Below are 22743 nucleotides of genomic sequence, written 5' to 3'. Positions count from 1 at the left end.
TCATGAAATGTGTTCAGTAATGGGATCTTTCAGACACATTCAGCTAATGCATTTCTTCTTTTTCTGAAGATTTAAAGATACACTCCCCACCATCTGTAGATACAGCTTCCTTGTATACTTGATGATATATGTACTGGAAATCTGTGTTGCAATTATTAAAGGAACATGCACTCAGTGACCACTTTATTGGATACCTCCTGTACCTAATAAAGTGGTCACTGAGTGTATGCTTGTGGTCTTCTGCTGTAGCCAATCCACTTCGAGGTTTGACATGTTGTGCATTCAGAGACGCTCTTCTGCACACCACTGTTGTGACCCATGGTTATTTGAGTTACTGTCACCTTCCTGTCAGCTTGATCTAGTCTGGCCATTCTCCTCTGACCTCTCTCATTAACAAGACATTTTCATTTCAGACCTGACATGTGCAAAAAACTTCCTGACAAGATATGTCTGGATGTTTTTTGCGTCATTCTCTGGAAAATCAAGACACTGTTGTGTGTGTAAATCCCAGGAGATCAGTAGTTTCTGAGATACTCAAACCACCCCGTCTGGCACAAACAATCACTCCACCGTCAAAGTCACTTAGATCACATTTCTTCCCCATTCTGATGTTTGGTCTGAACAACCACTGAACCTCTTGTCCATGTCTGCATGCTTATAGGCATTGATTTGCTGCCACATGATTGGCTGATCAGATATTTACATTAGTAAGCAGGTGTACAGGTGTACCTAATAAAGTGGCCACTGAGTGTACACGTTTTGTATTTCTTCATCATTACACACTGATGCAATCAGGAAGAAGGCATGCCAGGGGCTATTCTCCATTAGAGGTTTGAGGTGATTTGGTATGCCACCAAAGAGTAGCAAATTTCTATACATGTACAATGGAGAGCATTCTGACTGTATCACCAGCTGGTTCAGAGGTTGCAATGCGTCGGATCGTAGGAGGCGTCACAGGATTGTAGATTCAGCCAGACCCATCACGGGCACAACCCTCCCCAACACTGAGGACACCTTCAGAAGGCATTAGGGACCTTCACCATCCAGGGCATGCATGGTTCTCATTACTATCATCAGGGAGCCTGAAGAACTGCACTCAACATTTTAGGGACAGCTTTTGCCATCAGAGTTTCAAATGGTCCGTGGACTTATGATCACTACCTCTTTTGTACGATTTATTTTGTTTTCTATTGTGATTTACAGTGCTTCTCGTGTCTTGCACTCGACTGCCGCCACAATTTCATAATTTACATATTACTATTTAACTATTTATGGTTCTATTACTGTTTATTATTTATGGTGCAACTGTAACGAAAACCAATTTCCCCCGGGGTCAATAAAGTACGACTATGACTAAAACAACAAATTTCACGACGTATGTCAAAGTTCAAAGTATATATATTTCTGTGCAAAAGTCTCAGACACACACACACACACACACACACACACACACACACACACACATATATATATAGTGTGTGTGTATATCTATCTATCTAGGGTGGCTAAGACCTTTCCACAGGCAGTACTGTAGTAATTTTATGTATTGCACTATACTATTGGTGCAGAAAAAAACAAATTTCATGACATATGTGAGTGATGATAAACCTGATTCTGATATGGGTCTCTATTGTGGACTGAGAGTGGGAAGGGGACAGGGAGAGGGGAATCTAGTTGGAAAAGGGTAAGGGAGAGGGGAGGGAGCAGGAAACATCAGAGAGACATTCTGTAATGATCAATAAACCAATTGTTTGGAATCAAATAACCTTGCCTGGTGTCTCAGAGCTGGATGTGTCTGCACCTGCGCCATGCCAGACCTCTGGAACCCCTTCTCTGCCACCTGTTCCACACCCCTTCCACGGCACTCCATCCTTGCCATTCCCAACTTCCTTTGCTCCTATCAGATTTACTTATGTGTGTGTGTGTGTGCGTGTGTGTGTATGTATGTGTGTGTGTGTATATGTATGTGTGCACGTGTGTATGTATGTGTGCGCGTGCGTGTGTGTGTGTGTGTGTGTGTGTGTGCGTGTGTGTGTGCGCGCGCGTGTGTGTGCACGCCTAAGACCTTTGCATAGGACTGTATATGCCACCATAAACAGGACTGAGATTCATTTTTCTTGCGGGCCTACTCAACAAATAACCAGAACAGAATCAATGAAAGACCGCACCAACCTGGACGTTCTACCAATCTGCAAAAGACAATACCCTGCGCAAATGCAAAAAGAAAGAAATAATAATAATAAATCAATAAGCAGTGATAATAAACCCAGTTCTGAATCTAATTCTTCCTTCTTTTCAAACTCACTTAAGGATGGCACTGTTACTAGAATTACCAGAATTTATTGTTTACCCCTTTTTTGTGCTGAATTAGGGGCACAGATCAGAGTCAACCACATTGATGGGTCTGGAGTCAAATATTGATCGTGGCATGTCAACCTTGGCCTCACCATCTATCATTTCCATAATATTTTATAATCAATAACTAACTTGTACTCTTGCATCCACTGCCATGGTAAGTCCGAACACAGGTTGGAGGAGCACCTGATATCCCGCCTTGGTAATAACTTACAGTGAGCTGCGCCATTTGTGTCTGAGCAACACAGCCTGAAGATGTGGTGGGGGCACTTCCGGTGCCACCATAGCATGCCACAACCCACTAACCCTAACCTGTACAGCTTTGGAATGAGGGAGGAAACTGGAGCACCCGGAGGGAGCCCATGAGGTCACAGGGCAATGTACAAACTCCTTGCAGAGGCAGGAACTGAACCCCGATCAGACATCACTGGCGCTGTACAGCTATATTACCGTGCCGCACGTAAAAACCAACGCGATATTTGCTCTGATGAAAGAGAACCTGGAGATGAAGCAACATTAGAGGAATGTTTGCATTGCTCCTTCACAGTTCCAGCAACCTTGGCCTGATCTGACCCCAAGCACTGTCTGTGTGGAGTCTGCACGGTCTCCCTGTGACCTGTGGGTTTCTTCTGGGTGCTCTGGTTTCCTCCCACATCCTAAAGGTGTGAATAGGCCACTGTAAATTTCCCCTAGAGCGTGAGTGAGTCACAATAAAGGAGTTCTGAGGCGAATGTAAGAGAGAGTTACTTATTGAACTGAGGAAAGGCATTGATGGGATTAGCCTGCTGGGACGATCATGTGCAATGGGCTGAAACGGTCTCCTTCGGTGTTCTAGGTGCTCCAGTTTCCTGCCACATTCCAAAGTTCTACGGATTAGCAAGGGTTAGTGAGTTGTTGGTACTGGAAGCATTGTGACACTTGTAGCCTACCCCCAGTACATGCTTGGACTGAGCTTGTTTTTGCGCCGGGCCGAATTGGAAAGGTTTGGGTACAGGCTGAATCGAGGTGGTGGGGTTCGGGCCTGAGCGTGTATCGAAGCAGCAGGGCCTGGGCCTCAGAGCGAGGAACAGCCCCAGGTTTGGATGATTTAAGCGCTGGGCCAGATTGAAAAGGTCAGGGTGTTGAAGGAGAGGCGAGGGATGGGCCGGTTCAGCTCACTGCTGTGCAAGGTTTACTCATCTCGGCACTGAACTAAGGCTGTGGCCTGTAACTAATGGCCTCCTGGATCGGCTGCAGTGACGACTGGCTTCGAGGCTGTGGACTCACTTTCCCGAACTTCAGTTCTGGATAGTAACTGCTTACCTCTATTGTTTGCACGATTTGCCTGTTTACCTGCACATTGGGTGTTTGATGTTCTTTTTTGTAATGAGCTCTGTTGTGTTTCTTTATTTTGAGGTTGCATGTAAGGAGATGAATCCCAGGGTTGTATAAAGTATACATACTTTGATAATAAATGTACTTTGAACGATAGTATTTTCCCCACTGCATTGGGTTCTTGACCTGAACTGAGAAACCCTAATTCTATGTTGGACTGTATTTCCCTGAATGTAGTCTTAATGTTATGTCGTTTTTGTTTACTTTGTCATTTAAATTGTGTATATTTATTTATAACTTATGTTAATGTCAGTTTATGTAATTTGTATTTGTTATGTACTACGTTACTGCTGCAAGAATTTCAAGGTGTTTATACACAAGAGGTTCTTCAAATGCTGGAAATGTTGAACACGCACAAAGTGCAGGAGGAACTCAGCAGGTCAAACAGCATATATGGACAGGAAATTACAAAATGCTGGAAGAACTCCATGAGGTCCTGATGAAAGGTCCTGGCCCAAAACGTCAACTGTACAATACTGTGTATAGCTAGGGTGTCTAAAACATTTGCATGGTACTGTAGTAATTTTACGTATTGCACTCTACTGCTGCCACAGAAAAAAATTCATGACATTTGAGAGTGCTGATAAACCCGATTCAGATATGAGTCCCTATTGTGGACTGAGAGTGGGAAGGGGGCAGAGAGAGTGGAGTCATGATTGGGAAAACGGGAAGGGAGCAGGAAGCAGCAGAGAGACATTCTGTAATGATTAATAAATCGTTTGGAATCACATGACTTTGCCTGGCATCTCAGGACTGGGTGTGTCCAACCCATGCCACCTCCCGCCCTGGCACTCCTCTGCCCACACCTCTCCCGCAGTGCTTCACCCTTGTCATTCCCTTTATCCTTTGCTCCTGCCAGATTAATGAACTCGCTCTCCGCTCCATGTTGACAAGCACGGTACTGTGCAGAAGTCTTTGGCATCCTCGCTATATATGTGAGTCTAAAGAGTTTTACATTCCCTCCATAGACACTGCCTGGCCTGCTGAATTCCTCCAGCGTTTTCTGTGTGTTTCTCAAGGGGCTGCAGAGAGTGTCGGACTTAGCTAGTTCCATCACAGGTGCAGCTCTGTCCACCTTGAGGATGTCTACAAGACACAGTATCTCAGAAAGGTGTCCATGCTAATAAACCTCAACTTGTGGTAACTCAGATTTTGGATTTTCTTGTTCAGAAAACTAGGTGTGGCTGGCAGCCAGGAAAATCACAGCGTTGGCACATCCCACTTACAATCAGAATACACAAATAAACAAACGTCTTGTGTGAGTGCTTGTGTGTGACTGTGTACTGACGGTCTGTATATAGTTCCCTTCATCCAGACACAGCGAACCATACTGACATCAATGAAGAACATGGAATGGGGTAAAGCAGAGACAGGCAGAGTGGTGCGTGGGTGAGAGAGAGGAAATGGCCAGGATGTACTGTGTGTTTAGAGAGAAGAGAGAGGGGGTGAGGGAAAGACAGAAAGAGGGAGAGGGGCAGAGAGAGAGAGAGGGGAAAATTGGGGGAGAGATGAATAAGGACAAGGGGGAATGGCTGGGGAAAATAGAGAGAGATAGAGCGATACATACACACACACACACACACACACACACACACACACACACACACACATATATATATATGTATGTATGTATACAGAGAGAGGGAGAGAGAGGAGAGATGGATAGAGTGAGGGATAGAGAGAGGAAGGGAGAGAGGGATGGAAAGAAGGATTGAGAGAGAGAGGGAGAGAGGGGGAGAGAGAGAGGGGGGAAAGAGAAGGAAAGAGAGCAGGAAAGAGAAAGTGAAAGATAGGGATAGAGAGGAAAGGTAGAGGATTGGGATAAGAGAAGGAGAGAAATCATGCTAAATTTGTGTGGAAGGTGAGGGAGAGGGAGAGGGTGGGGTGGGGAAAATCATGATGAACTTTGTGTGGTATGAGAGAGGGGAGTGAAGGATGTCCGACGGGGTAAGAGACTGGTGGAACAAATTCTATGAACTGTACACATTCAAACTACGTACCTTGAACGCAGGCCTCAGCAGTCAGGCAAGCACACAACACGAGTTCATAAGATACAGAAAACGCTGTTTGTAATGGTTTTATCATATGGCTTAGGTTTATAGCATGCACATATCAGCCTAGATTTAAGGTATTTATATAAAGCCTGGGCTTTAAAATGTTAAGACCTTTTTAAGTGTGTCTAGTTTTAAGACATTTCTTTACAATCTTTAAAGCATGCGTAGATCAGCCCAGATTTCAGGTATTTATATCCAAACCTGGGTTTTAAAATTTTAAGATCTTTTTTATGTGGGCCTAGTTACATGGTCTCTCTTGTCCACTTATTACAGTTTAACTTCGTATAGCTAATTTGTAAACTGATCCTTTGGTGAGGGAGCACTGATCTGCCAACAGCCTCCAGTACATCGTCAATCAAAATCACCATTTGGATCCAGTGCTCACAGCTTGCTGGAGTGTATCTGGAAAACATTTTCAAACACAATGTCCAGCTGGCTGGTCAGTGAGGCTGAGGGAAACGGGTGAAGGTTGGGTGGGACACATAAAAAAAATGTGCCAAGGAGGATGAGATGGACAAGTGTGTCCGGTGCCAGTTGTAAAAGGGTTCCTCTCCCTATCATACCTTCCAAGAGCAGGTCAAAGTTCTTCACGTATCCAAGCAGCTCTCCATGGGCTCTGTCTACACTTCTCACTGACTTGGAAAAGCAGCCAACATAATCAAAGACCCCTCCCACCCCCGTCATTCTTCTTTATTCCCCCTCCACCCCGCCACGAGGGAAAAGAGAGAAAAGCCTGAGAACTTTAACAGCTTCTATCCTACTGTTACATGATTTTTGTATGGACCTCTAGTACCTTAAAGATGGACTCAATCTTACAAACTAATAACAGTGCGATCACTGGAGACGAGTGTGATGTTCTCAAGGGGTTATTCCTTTAATGGAGAACGCCTGTGTGTTACTTTGTTCAACATGGAGAGGTGAAGCACGGGAAACCACCATGTGGTCCTTGACAGATTGGGGTCAGGGGTCAGGGTCCAGTGGCGTGGGGAATGCAAGACGACTGGGGAGCATTCTCTGCTGCAGCCAACCTCTGCTTTCTCTGCCGTTGCGACGTGTCACCGTCTTCTACCAGCTCTACTGTTGAGGTCTTGGTTGGATCGCTCTTTGTCTGGAATCTCCCCTTGATCCTTCTGCCATGGGGTGACCCTACCAGGAGCTAGATGCCAGACAGCACCACTGTTGGGACCTCAGGAGCTCACAAGGCTCCCCACCACGACAAGATGATGACCCTCAGGGAAACCTTACAACCTACCTCATCATAGCACTTGCACCTTATTGTCTGCTGTACTGAACTTTTACCATAACTGTAACACTTGATTCTACCCGCCCTTGTTCTGCCTTGATGTACGGTTGGCTTGCAAAACTAAGTTTTATAGTCATAGAACACTACAGCACAGAAGCAGGCCCTTCAGCCCATCTAGTCTGTGCCAAACCATTATTCTGCCTGCCCCGGACTATAGCCATCCATGTACCTATTCAAACTTCTCTTCAATGTTGAACTTCAGCCTGCATCCTCCACTTACACTGGCAGCGCATTCCACACTCTCACCACCATCTGAGTGAAGAAATTTGCCCTCATGTTCCCCTTAAACTTTTCACCTTTCACCCTTAACCCATGACCTCTAGTTGTAGTCTCACTTGACCTCAGTTTAAAAGGCCTGCTTGCATTTGCCCTATCGACACCCCTGATAATTTTGTAAACCTCTGTCAAATCTTCCCTTATCCTCCTACATTCTAGATGTGACAATAATATACCAATATCAAAACTACTGAGCCCTTTTTACATCCCTTTCAGAAAGTGAATTCCAGACCCCACCACTCTCTGTAACAACATAGAATTATAGAACACTACAGCACAGAAACATAAACACGAGGAATTCTGCAGATGCTGGAAATTCACCTGTCCAGCTCTTGGCTCCATCCCTCCCCCTCCTGTCTTCTATCATTTTGGATCTCCCCCTCCCCCTCCCACTTTCAAATCTCTTACTAGCTCTTCCTTCAGTTAGTCCTGACGAAGGGTCTCGGCCCGAAACGTCAACTGTACCTCTTCCTGTAGATGCTGCCTGGCCTGCTGCGTTCACCAGCAACTTTGATGTGTGCTGCAGCACAGAAACAGGCTCTTTGCCCATTCTAATCAATGCCAAACTGTTATTCTGCCGAGTTTCATCGAACTGCACTTGGACCATAACCAACCAAATCCCTCCCATCCAGGAACTTATCTAAATTTCTCTTCAATGTTGAAATCAAACCTGTATCCACCACTTCTGCTGGTAGCTCAGTCACGCCACCTTCTCAGTGAATAAGTTCTCCTTCATGTTTCACCTTTCACCCTTAACCCATGACTTCTAGTTCTAGTCTCACCCAAGCTCAATGGAAAAAGTATGTATTTACTTTCTAACCTCTCATAATGTTTTATACCTCTATGAAGTTTCCTCTCATTCGCCTATGTTCCAAATAAAGTCCTAACCTATTCAACCTTTCCCTAATCTAATTGCAACATAAGAATATAGGAGCAGGACGAGCCTGTTTGACTGGCACAAGACACACCAAATACCACACAGAACAATCTTTTTACCAGTCAGAGATACATCAGATGAAAATGGGTTCTGATGAAAGGACTTCAACTCGGAACACTAACTCTGTTGCTCAGATGCTGCCTGATCTTCAGGGTATTTCCAGCTTTTTATTTTGGAGCTATATTGTACCCTATTGGACCACTGTAACGCACTGAGCAACACTGATAAAGTGGAGCGGAAGAATGAAGCCAAAATATCTCAGGGACAGCAAAGATTAATTGCAATTAATTGGAGAAGACGGCGGCGCGACGCAGAGCGCGCGGCCGTTCCGAATGGATATCGCATCTGTGAAGTAGGACGCCGTGCACAATCCTGATTTGATGGAGACAGACGTGAAGAAGCACGGAGGAACATCTGGAGAAACTTCTGAAATGCCTGCTTCGCTGCCACTGCTACTGCGCGATCAAGAATCTCTGGAGGGAAGGCCCCAAATCCTCGGCCTTGCGTATCCCCTGTTGCCGGGGATGGGGTTGAAACGCTTGGCAGAGATGGTGCTCGGTGCATCGGTGTCGGAGAGCTGGTCGGAGGCTCGGAGTTGGACTGTGGTCGGATGCTTCCAGGATGCTGCATCGGCAAGTTTGCGGTGCTGGAGGTTTACCACCTGCGTGAGATGATGAGACTTTCGAGAGACTCTGTGATTTCACCGTGCCCATGGTCTGATCTTATCAAATCACGGTATTGCTTTGCACTGTTGTAACTATATGTTATAATTATGTGGTTTTTGTCAGTTTTTCAGTCTTGGTTTTGTCATGTGTCTCTGTGATATCATTCTGGAAAAACATTGTATCATTTCTTAATACATGCATTACTAAATGACAATAAAAGAGGACTGCGTGTCCTCATAATCTAATAATGGTTTACCCCAGCTGGGCTAAATTGTATAGGCATGGCAGACTATAAACTAACACCTCTGAGAAGTTCCTTGGAGGATTCTTAAATCCTTTCACTCAAAATGCCGCTGACTGTATATAAGGAAGAGTAAATAGACCAGCAACTGTATTTCATGAGGAGCTTGGGGAGATTTGGTATGCCACCAAAGACTAGCAAATTCTACAGATGTACCATGGAGAGCATATCCGGCTGGTTGCATCACCGTCTGGTATGGAGAGGCCACTGTACGGGGTTGAAGAAGCTGCAGAGGATTGTAGACTCAGACAGCTCCATCATGGGCACTAGACTTCTCGCCATCAAGGTCACCTTTCACCTTCAAAGGCTGAAGGAGGCAACATCCATCTTTAATTCCACCCTCCCCCCCCCAATAACACCTAGGACAAGTCCTGTTCTCATTACTACCATCAGGGAGACACACACTCAGCATCTTAGGCACAGCCTTTCCCCCCATCCTGAGACAGGGGGCAGAGTGGACAGCGCGATGCTACTACAGCACGGGGTTCAGTTCTGATGCTGTCTGTAATGAGTTTGTACATCCTTCCCGACAGCGTGTGGATTTCCTCCGGGTACCCTGGTCTCCTCCCTCATTCCAAAGACTCGCCAGTTAGGAGGTTAATTGGTCATTGTAAGTTGTCCTGTGATTAAGCTAGGGTTAAGTCGGCGGTTGCTGGGCAACGCGGCTCGTTGGGTTGGAGGGGCCTATTCCACACTGTATCTCGAACTAAAAGTAAAATAAATTAACTTCTGAATGGTCCATGAACACTATCTTGCTCTCTTTTAGCACAACTTATTTAATTTTAATATACTTACTATAACTTATAATTGATTTACATATATATATTATAAAACATAATTTTTTAATGTATTGCACTGTATTGCTGCTGCAAAACAACAAATTTCATGATGTATGTCAATGATAATAAATCTGATTCTGTTCCAGATTCTAATTGTCAGCTTCCTGGCAAGACAGCCTAACTGATTGCGATCCATGCTGACGAATGAGGCTGGAAATATGTGACATACCAGACAGTGAGGAGAGGTAACTCCCTGCTAACAGGGTACATGAAAAAGGAACACGAGTAGGGCACTAGATGCCTTGAGCAGGTGCTGTTATCTAACAGCATCGTTTGCTACTCTTCAGGGTAACCAATCATTAATTGCATTGCAACAAGATCTTGACCAAAAAGGTTCGAGTCCAATGTTATCTTCCTCCTTTAATAGATTAATTGTAACTATAATTAGGACAACAGATAAAAAATGCTGGTGGAACTGAGCAGGTCAGACAGCATCTATGGAGGGGAATAAACAGTCAACGTTTTGGGCCGAGATCTTTCATCTCGGGGAAGGGGAAGAAGCCAGAATAAGAAGGGTGGGGGAGGGGAAAGAGGACACGCTAGTAGGTGACAGATAAAGCCAGGTGAGGGAGAAGGTGGGACGTGATAGTTGGAAAAGGTAAAGGGCTGAAGAAGAAGGAATTTTATAGGAGAGGAGAGTGGGCAATGGGAGAAAGGGAAGGAGGAGGGGCTCCAGAGAGGGATCATCTGCAGGTGAGGACCGATTCCGACATGTTGGTCCATTGGTTCCTTGGCTGTCATGATGGGACCACTCTTGGGCTGGAGAAGCAACACTTCATATTCTGTCTGTGTAGCTTGCAATCAGACAGCATGAACATCAATTTCTTTAACTTCTGGTAATTTCTCCGCTCTCTACTTCTCTTTTTCCATTCCCTATTCTGGCTCCCATCTTATCTCTTCTCTTCATCAGCCCATCATTGGAATGCATCATTTGGAGGTGCTGGGGGCATCCTGCAAGTGTCACTATGCTTCCAGCACCAACACACCATGCTTGCTTACTAATTTACAAACCCTAATCCTGACCTGTACATCTTTGGAATGTGGGGGGAACCAGAGCACCTGGAGGAAACCCACATGGTCATGTTGAGCATGTACAGAGAGCAGCAAGAAGTGAACGTCAATCACTCATCGCTAGTGTTGTAGAGCATTATGCTAACCAGTATGCTACCATGCATCTCACACCTCTATTGATAATGATGAACAGGTTAGCTATTGGAAATGATAAATGGATCTCTAGATCACTGCAAAAAGCAAATCTTAATGTTACGGCTTGAGAATGAAACCTGTCACCCTTAATGCAGACCCCTTAGTTAATTAGACCATAAGACCACAAAGTTAGGCCATTTGGCCCATCGACTCTGCTCTGCCATTTCATCATGGCTGATCCATTTCCCTCTCAGACCCAATCTCCTGCCTTCTCCCCATATCCCTTCACGCCTTGACTAAAAAAGAATCTATCAACCTCTGTCTTAAATATACCTAATGAAGTGGTTTCCACAGCTGCCTGTGACAACAAATTGCACAGATTCACCACTCTCTGGCTAAACAAATTCCTCCTCATCTCTGTTCTAAAGGGACATTGTTTTATCCAGAAGCTGTGTCCTCAGGACTTAGACTCTTCCACCATAGGAAGCATCCTTTCCACATCTACTCTTTCTAGGCCTTTCAACATTCAATAGGTTTCAATGAGATCCCCCCTCATTTTTCTGAATACCAGGGATACAGGCATAGAGACATCAAATGGTCTTGGACTTAGATACAACACTGAGTCATGTCATCTGCAGAAATTCTCCGATGACTCAGCAATAGTTGGGTGCATAAAGGGAGGACGGGAGGATGAATACTTGCTGTTCTGTATTTATTATCTGAGTAATATTGTAAATATATTGTTTGATTAAGCATTCTTTATTTTACATAATTTGTTATGTGTCTTATGTAAGAAGTTAGTGAATAGCATAGATCATTATGCCACCATATCATATGTGAGCACCTCACTAAATGAAAAGTTAAGTAGACAAGTTATTCCAGGTTCCTGTGTTTTTATTTCGGTACTTTTGACGCTTGTTGCTATTGTTCAAGAACAGAAGGCACACACAGTAATACTAGGCAAATCAGCCTGATATAAGCACAGTTTTGAGCCAGACTATACATTTGTCCCAAGCTGAAACTGATACTTATGGTCAATCACATACACTAGAATGTTTGCAGATGCTGGAAATCCAAAGCAAAATGCTGGAGGAATTGGGCAGGTCAGGCAGCATTTATGGAAGAGAGTAAACAGTCCACGTTTCAGGCCGAGACCCTTCTTCAGGACTGAGAAGGAAGTGGGAAGATGCCAGAGTAAAAAGATGGAGGGAGGGAAAAGAGGCTAGCTGGAAGGTGATGGGTGAAGCCAAGTGTGTGGGAAAGGTCAAGGGCTGAAGAAGAAAGAATCTGATAGGAGAGGAGAGTGGACCATAGGAGAAATGGAAGGAGGAGGGGTCCCAAGGGAAGGTGATAGGCAGTTGAGAAGAAGCAAAAAGTCAGAGTGGGGAATGGAGAAGGTTGGGGAGGGGGGAGTTGGTTCACCGGAGGGAGAAATCGATATTCATGCCATCAGTTTGGAGGCTACCCAGATGGAATATGAGGTGTTGCTCAGAGTGGCCTCGTTTTTGCACAAGAGGTCATGGATTGACACTTTGGAATAGGAATGGGAATCAGAATCAGAATTAAAATGTTTGTTCACTGGGAAGTCCCTCTTGTTGCCTGAATATAAGCATGTACAACACACACACAAAATGCTGGAGGAACTCAGCAGGTCAGGCAGCATCTTGGAAAGGGAAAAAATCAGGATTGGAAAGGAAGGGGGAAGAAGCCAGAATTACCCTTTAATCTCCCTTCTTATCTAGTCCTCATGAAAAGTCTCGGCCTGAAACGTTGACTGTTTTTCCCTTTCCAGTGATGCTGCCAGACCTGCTGAGTTCCTGCAGCACTTTGTGGGTGTGTTGCTCTGGATTTCCAGCATCTTCAGAAACTTATGAGTCTGCAAGCATGTATGATGTTCATTACAACAGTTTCTTTACTTATTGGTCCCTACTGGACTGAATACAATTTGTGATGCAAGGCACATAAAATGTTAACAGATTGCAAGCACAAAATAATCTGCAGATGCTGGGGTCAAAGCAACACCCACAACACGCTGGAGGAACTCAGCAGGTCGGGCAGCATCCGTGGACCTGCTCAGCTCCTCCAGCGTGTTGTGAGTGTTGCTTTGACCCCAGGTCCACGGATGCTGCCCGACCAGCTGAGTTCCTCCAGCGTGTTAACAGATTGCAATACGGTTTAGTTTTAATTTTCATTTAGAGAACAGTAACGAGCCCTTCTGGCCCAACGAGCCCACACCTTCCAATTATACTTATATGAACAATTAACCTACCAAACCGTATGTCTTTCAAAAGTCAGGAGGAAACTGACCAATTTGAATTTGTTTCCTTCTGAGGCAATCCCTCAATATCAGCTACTGGAACTGAGATTAGAATTGGTTTATTACTGTCTCAAGTATCAAGGTGCAGTGAAGTACAGTCACTGTTCAGTACAGATCAATTCATTACACAGTGCACTGTAGTAGGACAAGGTAAAACAGTGACAGAATGCAGAATAAAGCTACAGAGAAAGAGCAGCGCAGGTAGACAATGAGGTGCAAGCTCATAGTGAGATCCATAGACTTGGCAAATAAAAATGTGAACAAAAGATCTCATGGACAAGACTAAAATACATTTTTGACTTCTAAGAATCATAGAAAATATGAACATTTAAGTCCCAACTGTCCCTTCAGACCTGTTCCATCAGTCAGTATCTGTGCAGTTGAGCCGCTCTCTCAACACCAAGTTTCTGCTCTCTTCCCATTCTCCTGCATGTCCTTTGAGAGACAGAAATCTAGCTAACACCTATTTAATATATTCAGTGACTTTTAGTGATTCATCTCCAGGGGCATCTAGATCCCTCTGAAGACCAACACCTTTCCATATCTCATCATTTTAAAAGAAATCTTTAGTTTTCAATCGATATCCTTAGATTTTTCAACTTTTTTTCACCGATTATGACCATTTAGCTTGTCTATAGCTCCACAACGACTCTTTGCATCCTCCTTACAGTTCACACAGGCACCCAGTTTTATATCACAGGCATTTCCAGTTATTGGTTGGCATCTGTCTGTCTTCAAGGACAATGGGTGATGACGATCATCATCACAAGCCTGGGCAGAAGGTATGGGGATCCTGAGAGGCCCAGTTGTCAAGATCTCCCTCAGCCTCACTACAGTAATACAAAGGAAAGCTTATGAAGCAATACGTTTGGCACCAGCTTGGATGTAGGAGCTGCTGGAAGGATGTTCACCAGTATAAATCACAATTATATGTCAGCATGGATATGATCACTTCATTTAAATCTTTGCTATAGGTTGTGCACACAAGAACCCCAGTCTGTGTCCATCTTCCTAGATGGATACTCACCTTGTGATTCCCTTTACAATAGTGTCCAGAGCCTCAGGATATGTAGAACAGAATTGTGTTTGTACATTGCATAGTTTTATCATAGCACAGATAAACATGCAAGATACCCATTCCAAAGATGGCATATTTAATACACATGAACGAACTGGTGGACTTACAGTTTGGGCTTGGCAGCGAGCGGTGGGGGTTCCTTCACGGGAGAGGGCAGCAGGATGGATTGTCCATGGTTTGGTCCGTTGAGCTCCTGGCTGGATGAGGTGCCATTAGTCTTGATATCAGTCGAGTTCAGCTCCAGCTGGAAGGCAGCCACGCTTGGTTTGATCTCAAGGCTGTTCACCTGGACAGGATCAACTATCCTCTTGGGAGGCAGTTCCAGAGAACTGATTTCAGTCTGAGGCGATGGGCTAGGACTGTCCAGCAAGTCACTTCCATTGTTTGACGAAACCTCAACACCTGTGCAGAAAGAGAGACAGAAAGCTTTAGAAGTAAGTCACGTTTTTAGGCAGTGGGTGCAGAGCTAAATGGTAAAGTTGTTTCTCGTTCACAGGACATGCCCTTTTCTCATTGCCACCATTAGGGAGGAGGTACAAGAGCCTGAAGATAAACAGTCAATGTTTCAGGAACAGATTCTTCGCCTCCCCCATCAGATTTCTGAACAGGAAATGAACTCGTGAACACTACCCCACTATTTTATGCTCTCTTTCTGTGTACTTATTTGATTTTTATATATACACCCAGTGCCCACTTTATTACGTACCTCCTGTATGTTCTGCTCTGTACCCCCATACACTTCAAGGTCGACTCACTGTGTGTTCAGAGATGCTCTTTTGCACACCACTGTTGTAATATGGTTATTTGAGTTACTGTTGCCTTCCAGTCAGCTTGAACCAGTCTGCCCATTCTCCACTGACCTCTCTCATTAATAAGTCATTTTACCCACAGAACTGCTGCTCACTGCATGCTTTTTGCACCATTCTCTGTAAACTCTAGAGCCTGCTGTGTGCGAAAGTCCAGCAGGGTCAGCAGTCTCTGAGACACTCGACCCTTCCCCTATCTGGCACCAACAAACATTCCACAATCAAAGACACTTAGATCACATTTCTTCCCCATTCTGACGTTTGGTCTGAACAACAACTGAACCTCTTGACCATGTCTGCGTGCTTTTATGCATTGAGTTCCTGCTAGGTGATTGGCTGCTTAGATATTTGCATTAACGAGCAGGTGTACAGATTTACCTAATAAAGTGGCCACTGAGTGTACATTTCTCATTACAATGTGTAATATATTTTATGTATTGCACTATTCTGCTGCCGTAACGCAACAAATTTAATGACATAAACCTGTTTCTGATCCTGGCTTCATGGGCAAGGCCAGTACTTTTCGATCCTTCCCAAATGGAGCTGAGTAACTATGCAACAGCCGGTGATGTTTCCATGGTAGACTAACTGGCCCTTGAAAATTGCTTCTAAGTAATTGGTAACTGAGACTGGCAGCATGTGCTCTCAAGCTTTTGTTTCTTGAGGGGGGAGATGAGGGAATGATAAGGGTGGGACAGCACTTGATTACATTGGCTTCTTTCCCGAGGCAGCGGGAAGTGCAGACGGAGACAATAAAAGAGAGGCTGGTTTCCAAGATAAGACCATAATACCATAAGGTATAGGAGCAGAATTAGGCCATTCAGCCCATCAAGTCTGCTCTGCTGTTCCTTCATGGCTGATTTACTATTCCTCTCCACTCTATTTCCTGTCTTCTTCCCATAATTTTTGATACCCTTACTAATCAAGAACCTATTGACCTCTGCTCTAAATATAACCCAAGATTTGGCCTCCAATCATCTGTGGCAATGAATTTGACAGATTCATCACCCTCTGGCCTAAGAAATTCCTCCTTATCTCTGTTCTAAAGGGCATCCCTCAGTTCCAGGGGTTCCCAACCTGGGGTCCAATGATCCCTTGCTTAATGGTATTGGTCCATTGCATAAAAAGGATTGAGAAATCCTGCTCTATTCTGAGGTTGCTCCCTCTGGTCCTATACTACCCCACCATAGGAATCACCCTCTCCATGTCCACTCTACCTAGATCTTTCAATATTTGAGATCCCCCTTCATTCTTCAAAACTCTAGCGAGTACAGGCCCAGAGCCATCATACTCCTCAAACGTTAACCCTTTCACTCCCAGGGTCATTCTCATGAACCTTCCTGGGACCCTTCTCAATGCCAATATATCCTTTCTTAGCTAAGGATCCCAAAATCACTCACAATATTCCAAATGTGGTCTGACCAATGCCTTATAAAGCCTCAGCATTACATCCTTTTTTTTACGTTCTGGTCCTCAGTGATGAACTGGGTTGTGTCCACAATTCACTACAGTTTTGTTATGGTTTGGAGCAGAGTTGATGCTTTCTATGGTTCATCTGTAAAAATTGATGGGGGTCATCAACCTTCTGAGGAAGTAGACACGTTGGTGTGCATTTCTGGCCATAGCATCCACGTGGCTGGACTAGGTCAAACTGTTAGTGATATTAACACCTAGGAACCTGAAGTTCTCAATCATCTCCACATCAGCACTGTTGATCCAGGCAGTGTTGTGTACTCCACCCCACTTCCTAAAGACAATGATCAGCCCTTTCGTTTTGCTGACACTGGGGGAGAGGTTGCTGTCTTGACACTGTTACTAGGCTCTTTATCAATGTTCAGTCCTGTGCAAAAGTCTTCGCACCTGCTATGGTGCCTAGTGTGCCAGAGGTGTCCCGTGCTACTACAGACAAGTCTGTTCTCTGGAACTCAGTGGTTGTCCGCTATTAAATGGAAGGCGCGAGCTAAAGGGAAATACTCTCACTGGAAATGGTCGCCACAGTAGCTTGGAGTGTTCTGGAGTTCAGAGTTCAGTTCCGGTACCGTTCGGTAAGAATTTCTATACATCCTCCCAGCAGAGCGCATGGGTTTTCCCCAAGTGCTCTGGTTTCCTCCCATACTCCAAAGATGTACAGGGTAGGTTAACTGATCACTGTAAGTTGTCCCTTGATTAGGCTAGGGCAGGGGTTCCCAACTTCTTATATACTGTGGGCCCGTACCATTAACCAAGGTATCCGTAGGTGCCAGTTTGGGAATCCCCAATTAGGGTTTGCTGGTGCTTGCTGGGGCAGCAGGCTCCAAGAGCCAGAAGGGCCTACTCTGTGCTGTATCTCTAAAAAAATCAATCAAACAATCAACATCCCTGTAAATAAAAAAAATTGGAAAAATTATCTTCTGGCACGAATGATATTTCAAAGAGATCAGTCTGGTAATGCATTCAATTGAGGAAGATGTCTTCCTCTGCCCCGCTGCCAACTCCTTTGTTTTACAGCTGGCACCTACCTGGACAGACTGTGAGATGAGCATGGCACGACGCAGAGCCAAAGGCGTTGGTGACTGTGCAGGTGAACCTCCCGGCGTCTTCCACAAAGGTTTCCGCTATCACCAGGGTGCAGATCTCCTCTGCTGAAAGAAATAAGGCACTGCGTTTCAACGAAACCTTCGTATAACACTTTGACAACCTGTCGACCATCAGCTGGAAGTGTTGTCGGTGAGCTTAACCGGTGCACTTGTCGGGATTCACAATAGCGTCCGATGTCATCTGAGGTGCAGATTATAGAACAAAAACTTCCTCTTTGTGTAATCAGGAAATCACAAAGTGCTTCACAAAGTAACAGTAAATTATTCTCGTAAGAAAATCATGTGCTCTAGCATCTAGTAGTGTGACAGGAATCAGTGGGGTAAGAGCACAAGACCATGGGACATAGGAGCAGAATAGGAACACATCTGATGGTCTTGTTGTGTAGGGCTGTCTTTAAGTGGGTTCTGTGATGCCTTGTTTTATGACAGTCAGTGAGGAGATGAATCTCAAGGTTAAAAACTGTATACGTACTTCGATAATAAATGTACTTTGAACTTTTAATTAGGCCATTCAACAGTTAAGCAAAACAACAAATTTCACAACATATGCTGATGATATTAAACCTGATTCTGATTTCTGATTTCATTTGGCCCAGCAGGTCTGCTCCACCATTCCATCATGGCTGATTTAATACCCCTCCCAATTCCATTCTCTTGCTTTCTCCCCATAACCTTTGAAACCATGACTAATCAAACACCTATCAACTCCTGCTTTAAATGTATCCAATGACTTGCCCTCCATGTCTGTCCGTGGCAATGAATTCCAGAGATTTGCCGTCTTTTGGCTAAATAAATCCCTCCTCATCTCTGTTCTAAAGAGATATCCTTGTGTTCTGAGGCTTTGCCCTCTGGTCCTAGACTAACCCACTACAGGAAACATCCTCTCCATATCCACTCTAACTGGGCCTTTCAATTTTTGATAAGAGAGCTGAGACTAAACAGAAAGATCCTGTAGATTCACACTTATACAAACTTTTTTAAAGTGTTATGAAACTTTTTATCTATATAGATATTGGCAAGCATCTGCCCCTTTCTGAGGAATCCATCATATATTGTTTAACAAAACAATCTGCTGGAGGAATTCAGCAGGTCGAACAGCTGAAGATAACAATATGCCAGACATCCCACCCTGCAAAAACTCATTTCAGGGAGGTAGCATCATCAATTTGCGGGAGACTCCCAGAACTTCCGGGAGAAGTAGGATGTCTGCAATAGAGTAGCTCCTTAGCAGCCAGCAGCTAGTTTAAATAACGTTAGCTATGCTAATGAATGAATGACATCTGTTAAACTCACCTCAACATGTCTTTTACTGTCCTAACCCACCATGGGCAATAGAAAAGTCACCGTTGCAAACAGTGCAGCGAACAACACTGTCATTATTTTTGACGCCTATTAGACAGGGGTACACTTTAGTGTAGTCTGGGGTGACGTACGTTTTATATTTTCTTTTTTTGGAACACTCTGCCATGGCGTGCGCTCTTTCTCTCTCTCGCACTCTCTCTCTCGTTCTCGTGGTCTCTCTCGCGCTCGCTCTCTTTTTCTCGCTTGCTCTCAAAAAAATTGATTTCTGGGACATTGTATATAATTTGCGGGCATCACGGAGCCACTATTAATATGCGGGAGACTCAGGGAACTTCCGGGAGAGGTGGGATGTCTGATATGCACCTTAGCACTTAACCGGGGCAGGAGGTCAAACAGAGAGTGATGGACTAACCAGGTATGTGGTGGTAGATTAGCCTTATCGAAGAAAAATCCGATAGAAAAGGCCAGCTTGACGGATGATCATTCTCAGAGAATGAAGATGAAGAAGTGGAGGAGATTAAGGAGGGACATGGTTGAGGTGTACAGATAGGGTAAGCTGCAGGAAACTCTTCCACATATCAGATGTGGATAGGCAGAGTTGAAGTGGTAGAGCCTGGGCTCGAGAGTGAGTAATGAGCTGATGTTTGATCAATTTAATCGCCAGGCCAGATTGGAAAGTTGGGTGCAGGTCAGATTGAAGCAGGCCTGAGAATGTATTGAAGTGATAGTGCCCGGGTCCAAGAACGAAGAGCAAGCTGATGTTTGGCCGATTTAAGCACTGGGCTGGAGGCAATGATTGGGCCAGCTTTCAGCTCGCTGCTTGGCAAGGTTCACTCGTCTTTGCGCTGAACTGAGGCTGTGGCCTGCACCTAATGGGCTCCTGGACCAGCTGAGGCGATGGACTGCCTTCATGTCTGTGAGCTCACTTTCGTGAATTTCAGTTCTAAATTTTATTTGCTTATTTTTCATTGTTTGCACGAGTTGCTCTTCCTTTTGCACACTGTGCATTTGTAGGTCTTCTCTGTTAATGGGTTCCTTTGTGTTGTGGCTGCCTGCAAGGAGACAAATCTCCAAGTTGTATATAGTATACATACTTTGATAGTAAATGTACTTTGAACTGTGAGCTTTGGATGTGGGTGACACGGTAGCACAGCGTGACACTATGACAGCGCTGGGACTCCGGCTCAATTTTGCCACTGTCTGTAAGGAGTTTGGGTGTTCTCCCTGGGACTCATGTGGGTTTCCTCCAAGTCCTCCAGTTTCCTCCCACAGTCCAAAGATAGTACGGGTTAGTAGGATAATTGATCACATGGGTGTAATTGGGTGACACAGACACATTGGGGTGCAATGGCCAGTTACTGTGATATATCTCTAAATAAAATAAAATAGATTAAACTGGTGAACTGGATTTAGAGTAAGGGGGAAGAGGTTTAGAGGGAACCTGCTTCCCCTGGTATGGAAGCACCAATGCCCAGGAATGAAAAGGTCTACAGAAAGTGGTGGATACAGCCCAGTCTTGCTCTTACGATCAGGCAGAAGGTAGGGGAGCCTCAGGTCCCACACCACTGGGTTCAGGAACAGTTATTACCCCTCAGTCATCAGGCTCCTGAACCGGTGTGGATAACTTCACTCAACTCGACACTAAACAGATTCTACAACCTACAGTCTCACTTTCAAGGAATTCATAACTTGTGTTCTCAGTCTGTTCTCCCTGTGGCTGTGTGGATTTTGTCTGGTGCTCTAGGTTTCTAACCTGTAGGTGTACAGGTTAGGATTAGTGAGTTGTTGGCATGCTGTGTTGGTGCCAGAAGCGCTGACACAAGATGATACATCTCACTGTATGTTTCGATAAACATGTGAGGATGAGTCATTGCCTTGAAACTTTAACCTGCCTTTCTGACTCCATTCACACTGCCTCAGTAATTCCAACCTTTCTCACCCACCCACCTTCCCCCTCACCTAGTCTCACCTATCACCTGACAGCCTGACCTCCTTCCCCTTCCCCACCTACCCACCTTCCCCCTCACCTGGTCTCACCTATCACCTGACAGCTTGCCCTCCTTCCCCTTCCCCACCTTCCCCCTCACCTATCACCTGACAGCCTGACCTCCTTCCCCTTCCCCACCTGGACTCACCTAGCACCTGACAGCTTGTCCTCCTTCCCCTTCTCCACCCACTTACTTTTCCCCTCTAACCTGGCCTCTCCTATCATCTGCCAGTTTGTACCCTTTCCCTTCCCACCACCTTCTTATTCTGGCTTCTGCCCTCTTTCTCTCTTAGTTCAAATCATTAACTGTTTATTCCCCTCCATAGAGTTCCTCCAGCACCTTGTGTGTCTTGCTCAAGATTTCTAGCATCTGTAGAATCTCTCGTGTCAAAACCTTTTTCTTGCTTTAATTTCATACTTCCAGTATCTGCAGATTGTTCTTCCTTTGAAAATGCAGCTCTGTTGACTTCAAGGGAACTAGACATTGGAGGCGGAGTGAAGACTGTGTTTGGTTTTTACTGATGGAGACAAACAAACGTTTATACCCTCACATTCCACCACATTGATGGTCATTCCCCCAGTACTCACCAGGATCAATAGGTGTTCGAGGCTCTGGGAGGGACACATCAGGAGCACGATATATGAAATGGAAAACAAAGAACAACAATTATAGCAGTTTGTTTCCTCTCTAATATTTTAAAGTAGATTTTCCTCTTTCTTTATTGATTGATTGAGGTACAGCATGGAACAGGCCCTTCTGGCCCTCGAGCCGTGCCATCCTGCAACCCACCTATTTAACCCTAGCCTAACCAATTAACCTACCAACCAGCACATCTTTGGACTGTGGGAGGAAACTGGAGCACCCGGAGGAAACCCACGCGGTCACAGGAAAAATATACAAACTCCTTACAGACAGTGGTGGGCATTGAACCTGTGTTGCTGGTACAGTAAAGCGTTGGGCTAACCATTATGTAGGGTATTGTGCTTGGTGGGTGCAGGGAGAAATTTTGATTGTAAATTGTGCCCAAGAATTGCACTTGTTTTGAGAATTGCTTATCCCTCGACTCTCTGTTCAAACTTATTTACATTTTCTGAAAGTAAAACTTGTGAAGTCCAGAACTTTTTTTTCCCTCATTGCTATAAAAATATTCTTGTAAACCATGTGTAGTTTGATTCCTAGAGGTGAAAATGGTTTTATGACATAAACTAGTTTCTAAGACAGGACAGTCATGCAGCGATCTTACTAGCGCACAGCGGTACATTTCTAAGTAAGTTAAAGCTTTTTCACGTGTCCATAAGTGTAAAATCAGTCGACAAAGTGAGTCGAGCTGCTTTCTCACACCTCCAGTGATCCAGGTCATATCTTGTCCTTGGGTGCCATCTGTGGGCAGTTTTCATACTTCCCCCGGCCACTTGGGTTTCCTCTG

The 22743-nt window shown here is 44.7% G+C and overlaps 1 protein-coding gene across 3 annotated transcripts in view; it reads right to left on the bottom strand.

Annotated features, from left to right (window-relative positions):
* palld (palladin, cytoskeletal associated protein) overlaps positions 1–22743 on the bottom strand; it is a 446071-nt gene that overhangs the window by 176164 nt on the left and 247164 nt on the right. For 2 of the 3 annotated variants that reach the window (XM_072257627.1, XM_072257625.1), the window contains exons 8-10: positions 21905–21928; positions 17950–18072; positions 14753–15047 (exon numbers count right to left, since the gene is read on the bottom strand). In XM_072257627.1, the coding sequence (XP_072113728.1) occupies positions 14753–15047; positions 17950–18072; positions 21905–21928 (442 nt within the window). The remainder of the gene's footprint in view (positions 1–14752; positions 15048–17949; positions 18073–21904; positions 21929–22743) is intronic. The other variant, XM_072257626.1, reaches the window with a different exon arrangement.

This window comes from Mobula birostris, chromosome 5 (assembly GCF_030028105.1).
Source record: "Mobula birostris isolate sMobBir1 chromosome 5, sMobBir1.hap1, whole genome shotgun sequence".
NCBI lineage: Eukaryota > Metazoa > Chordata > Chondrichthyes > Myliobatiformes > Myliobatidae > Mobula > Mobula birostris.
This window is presented reverse-complemented; position numbering and strand designations above follow the sequence as displayed.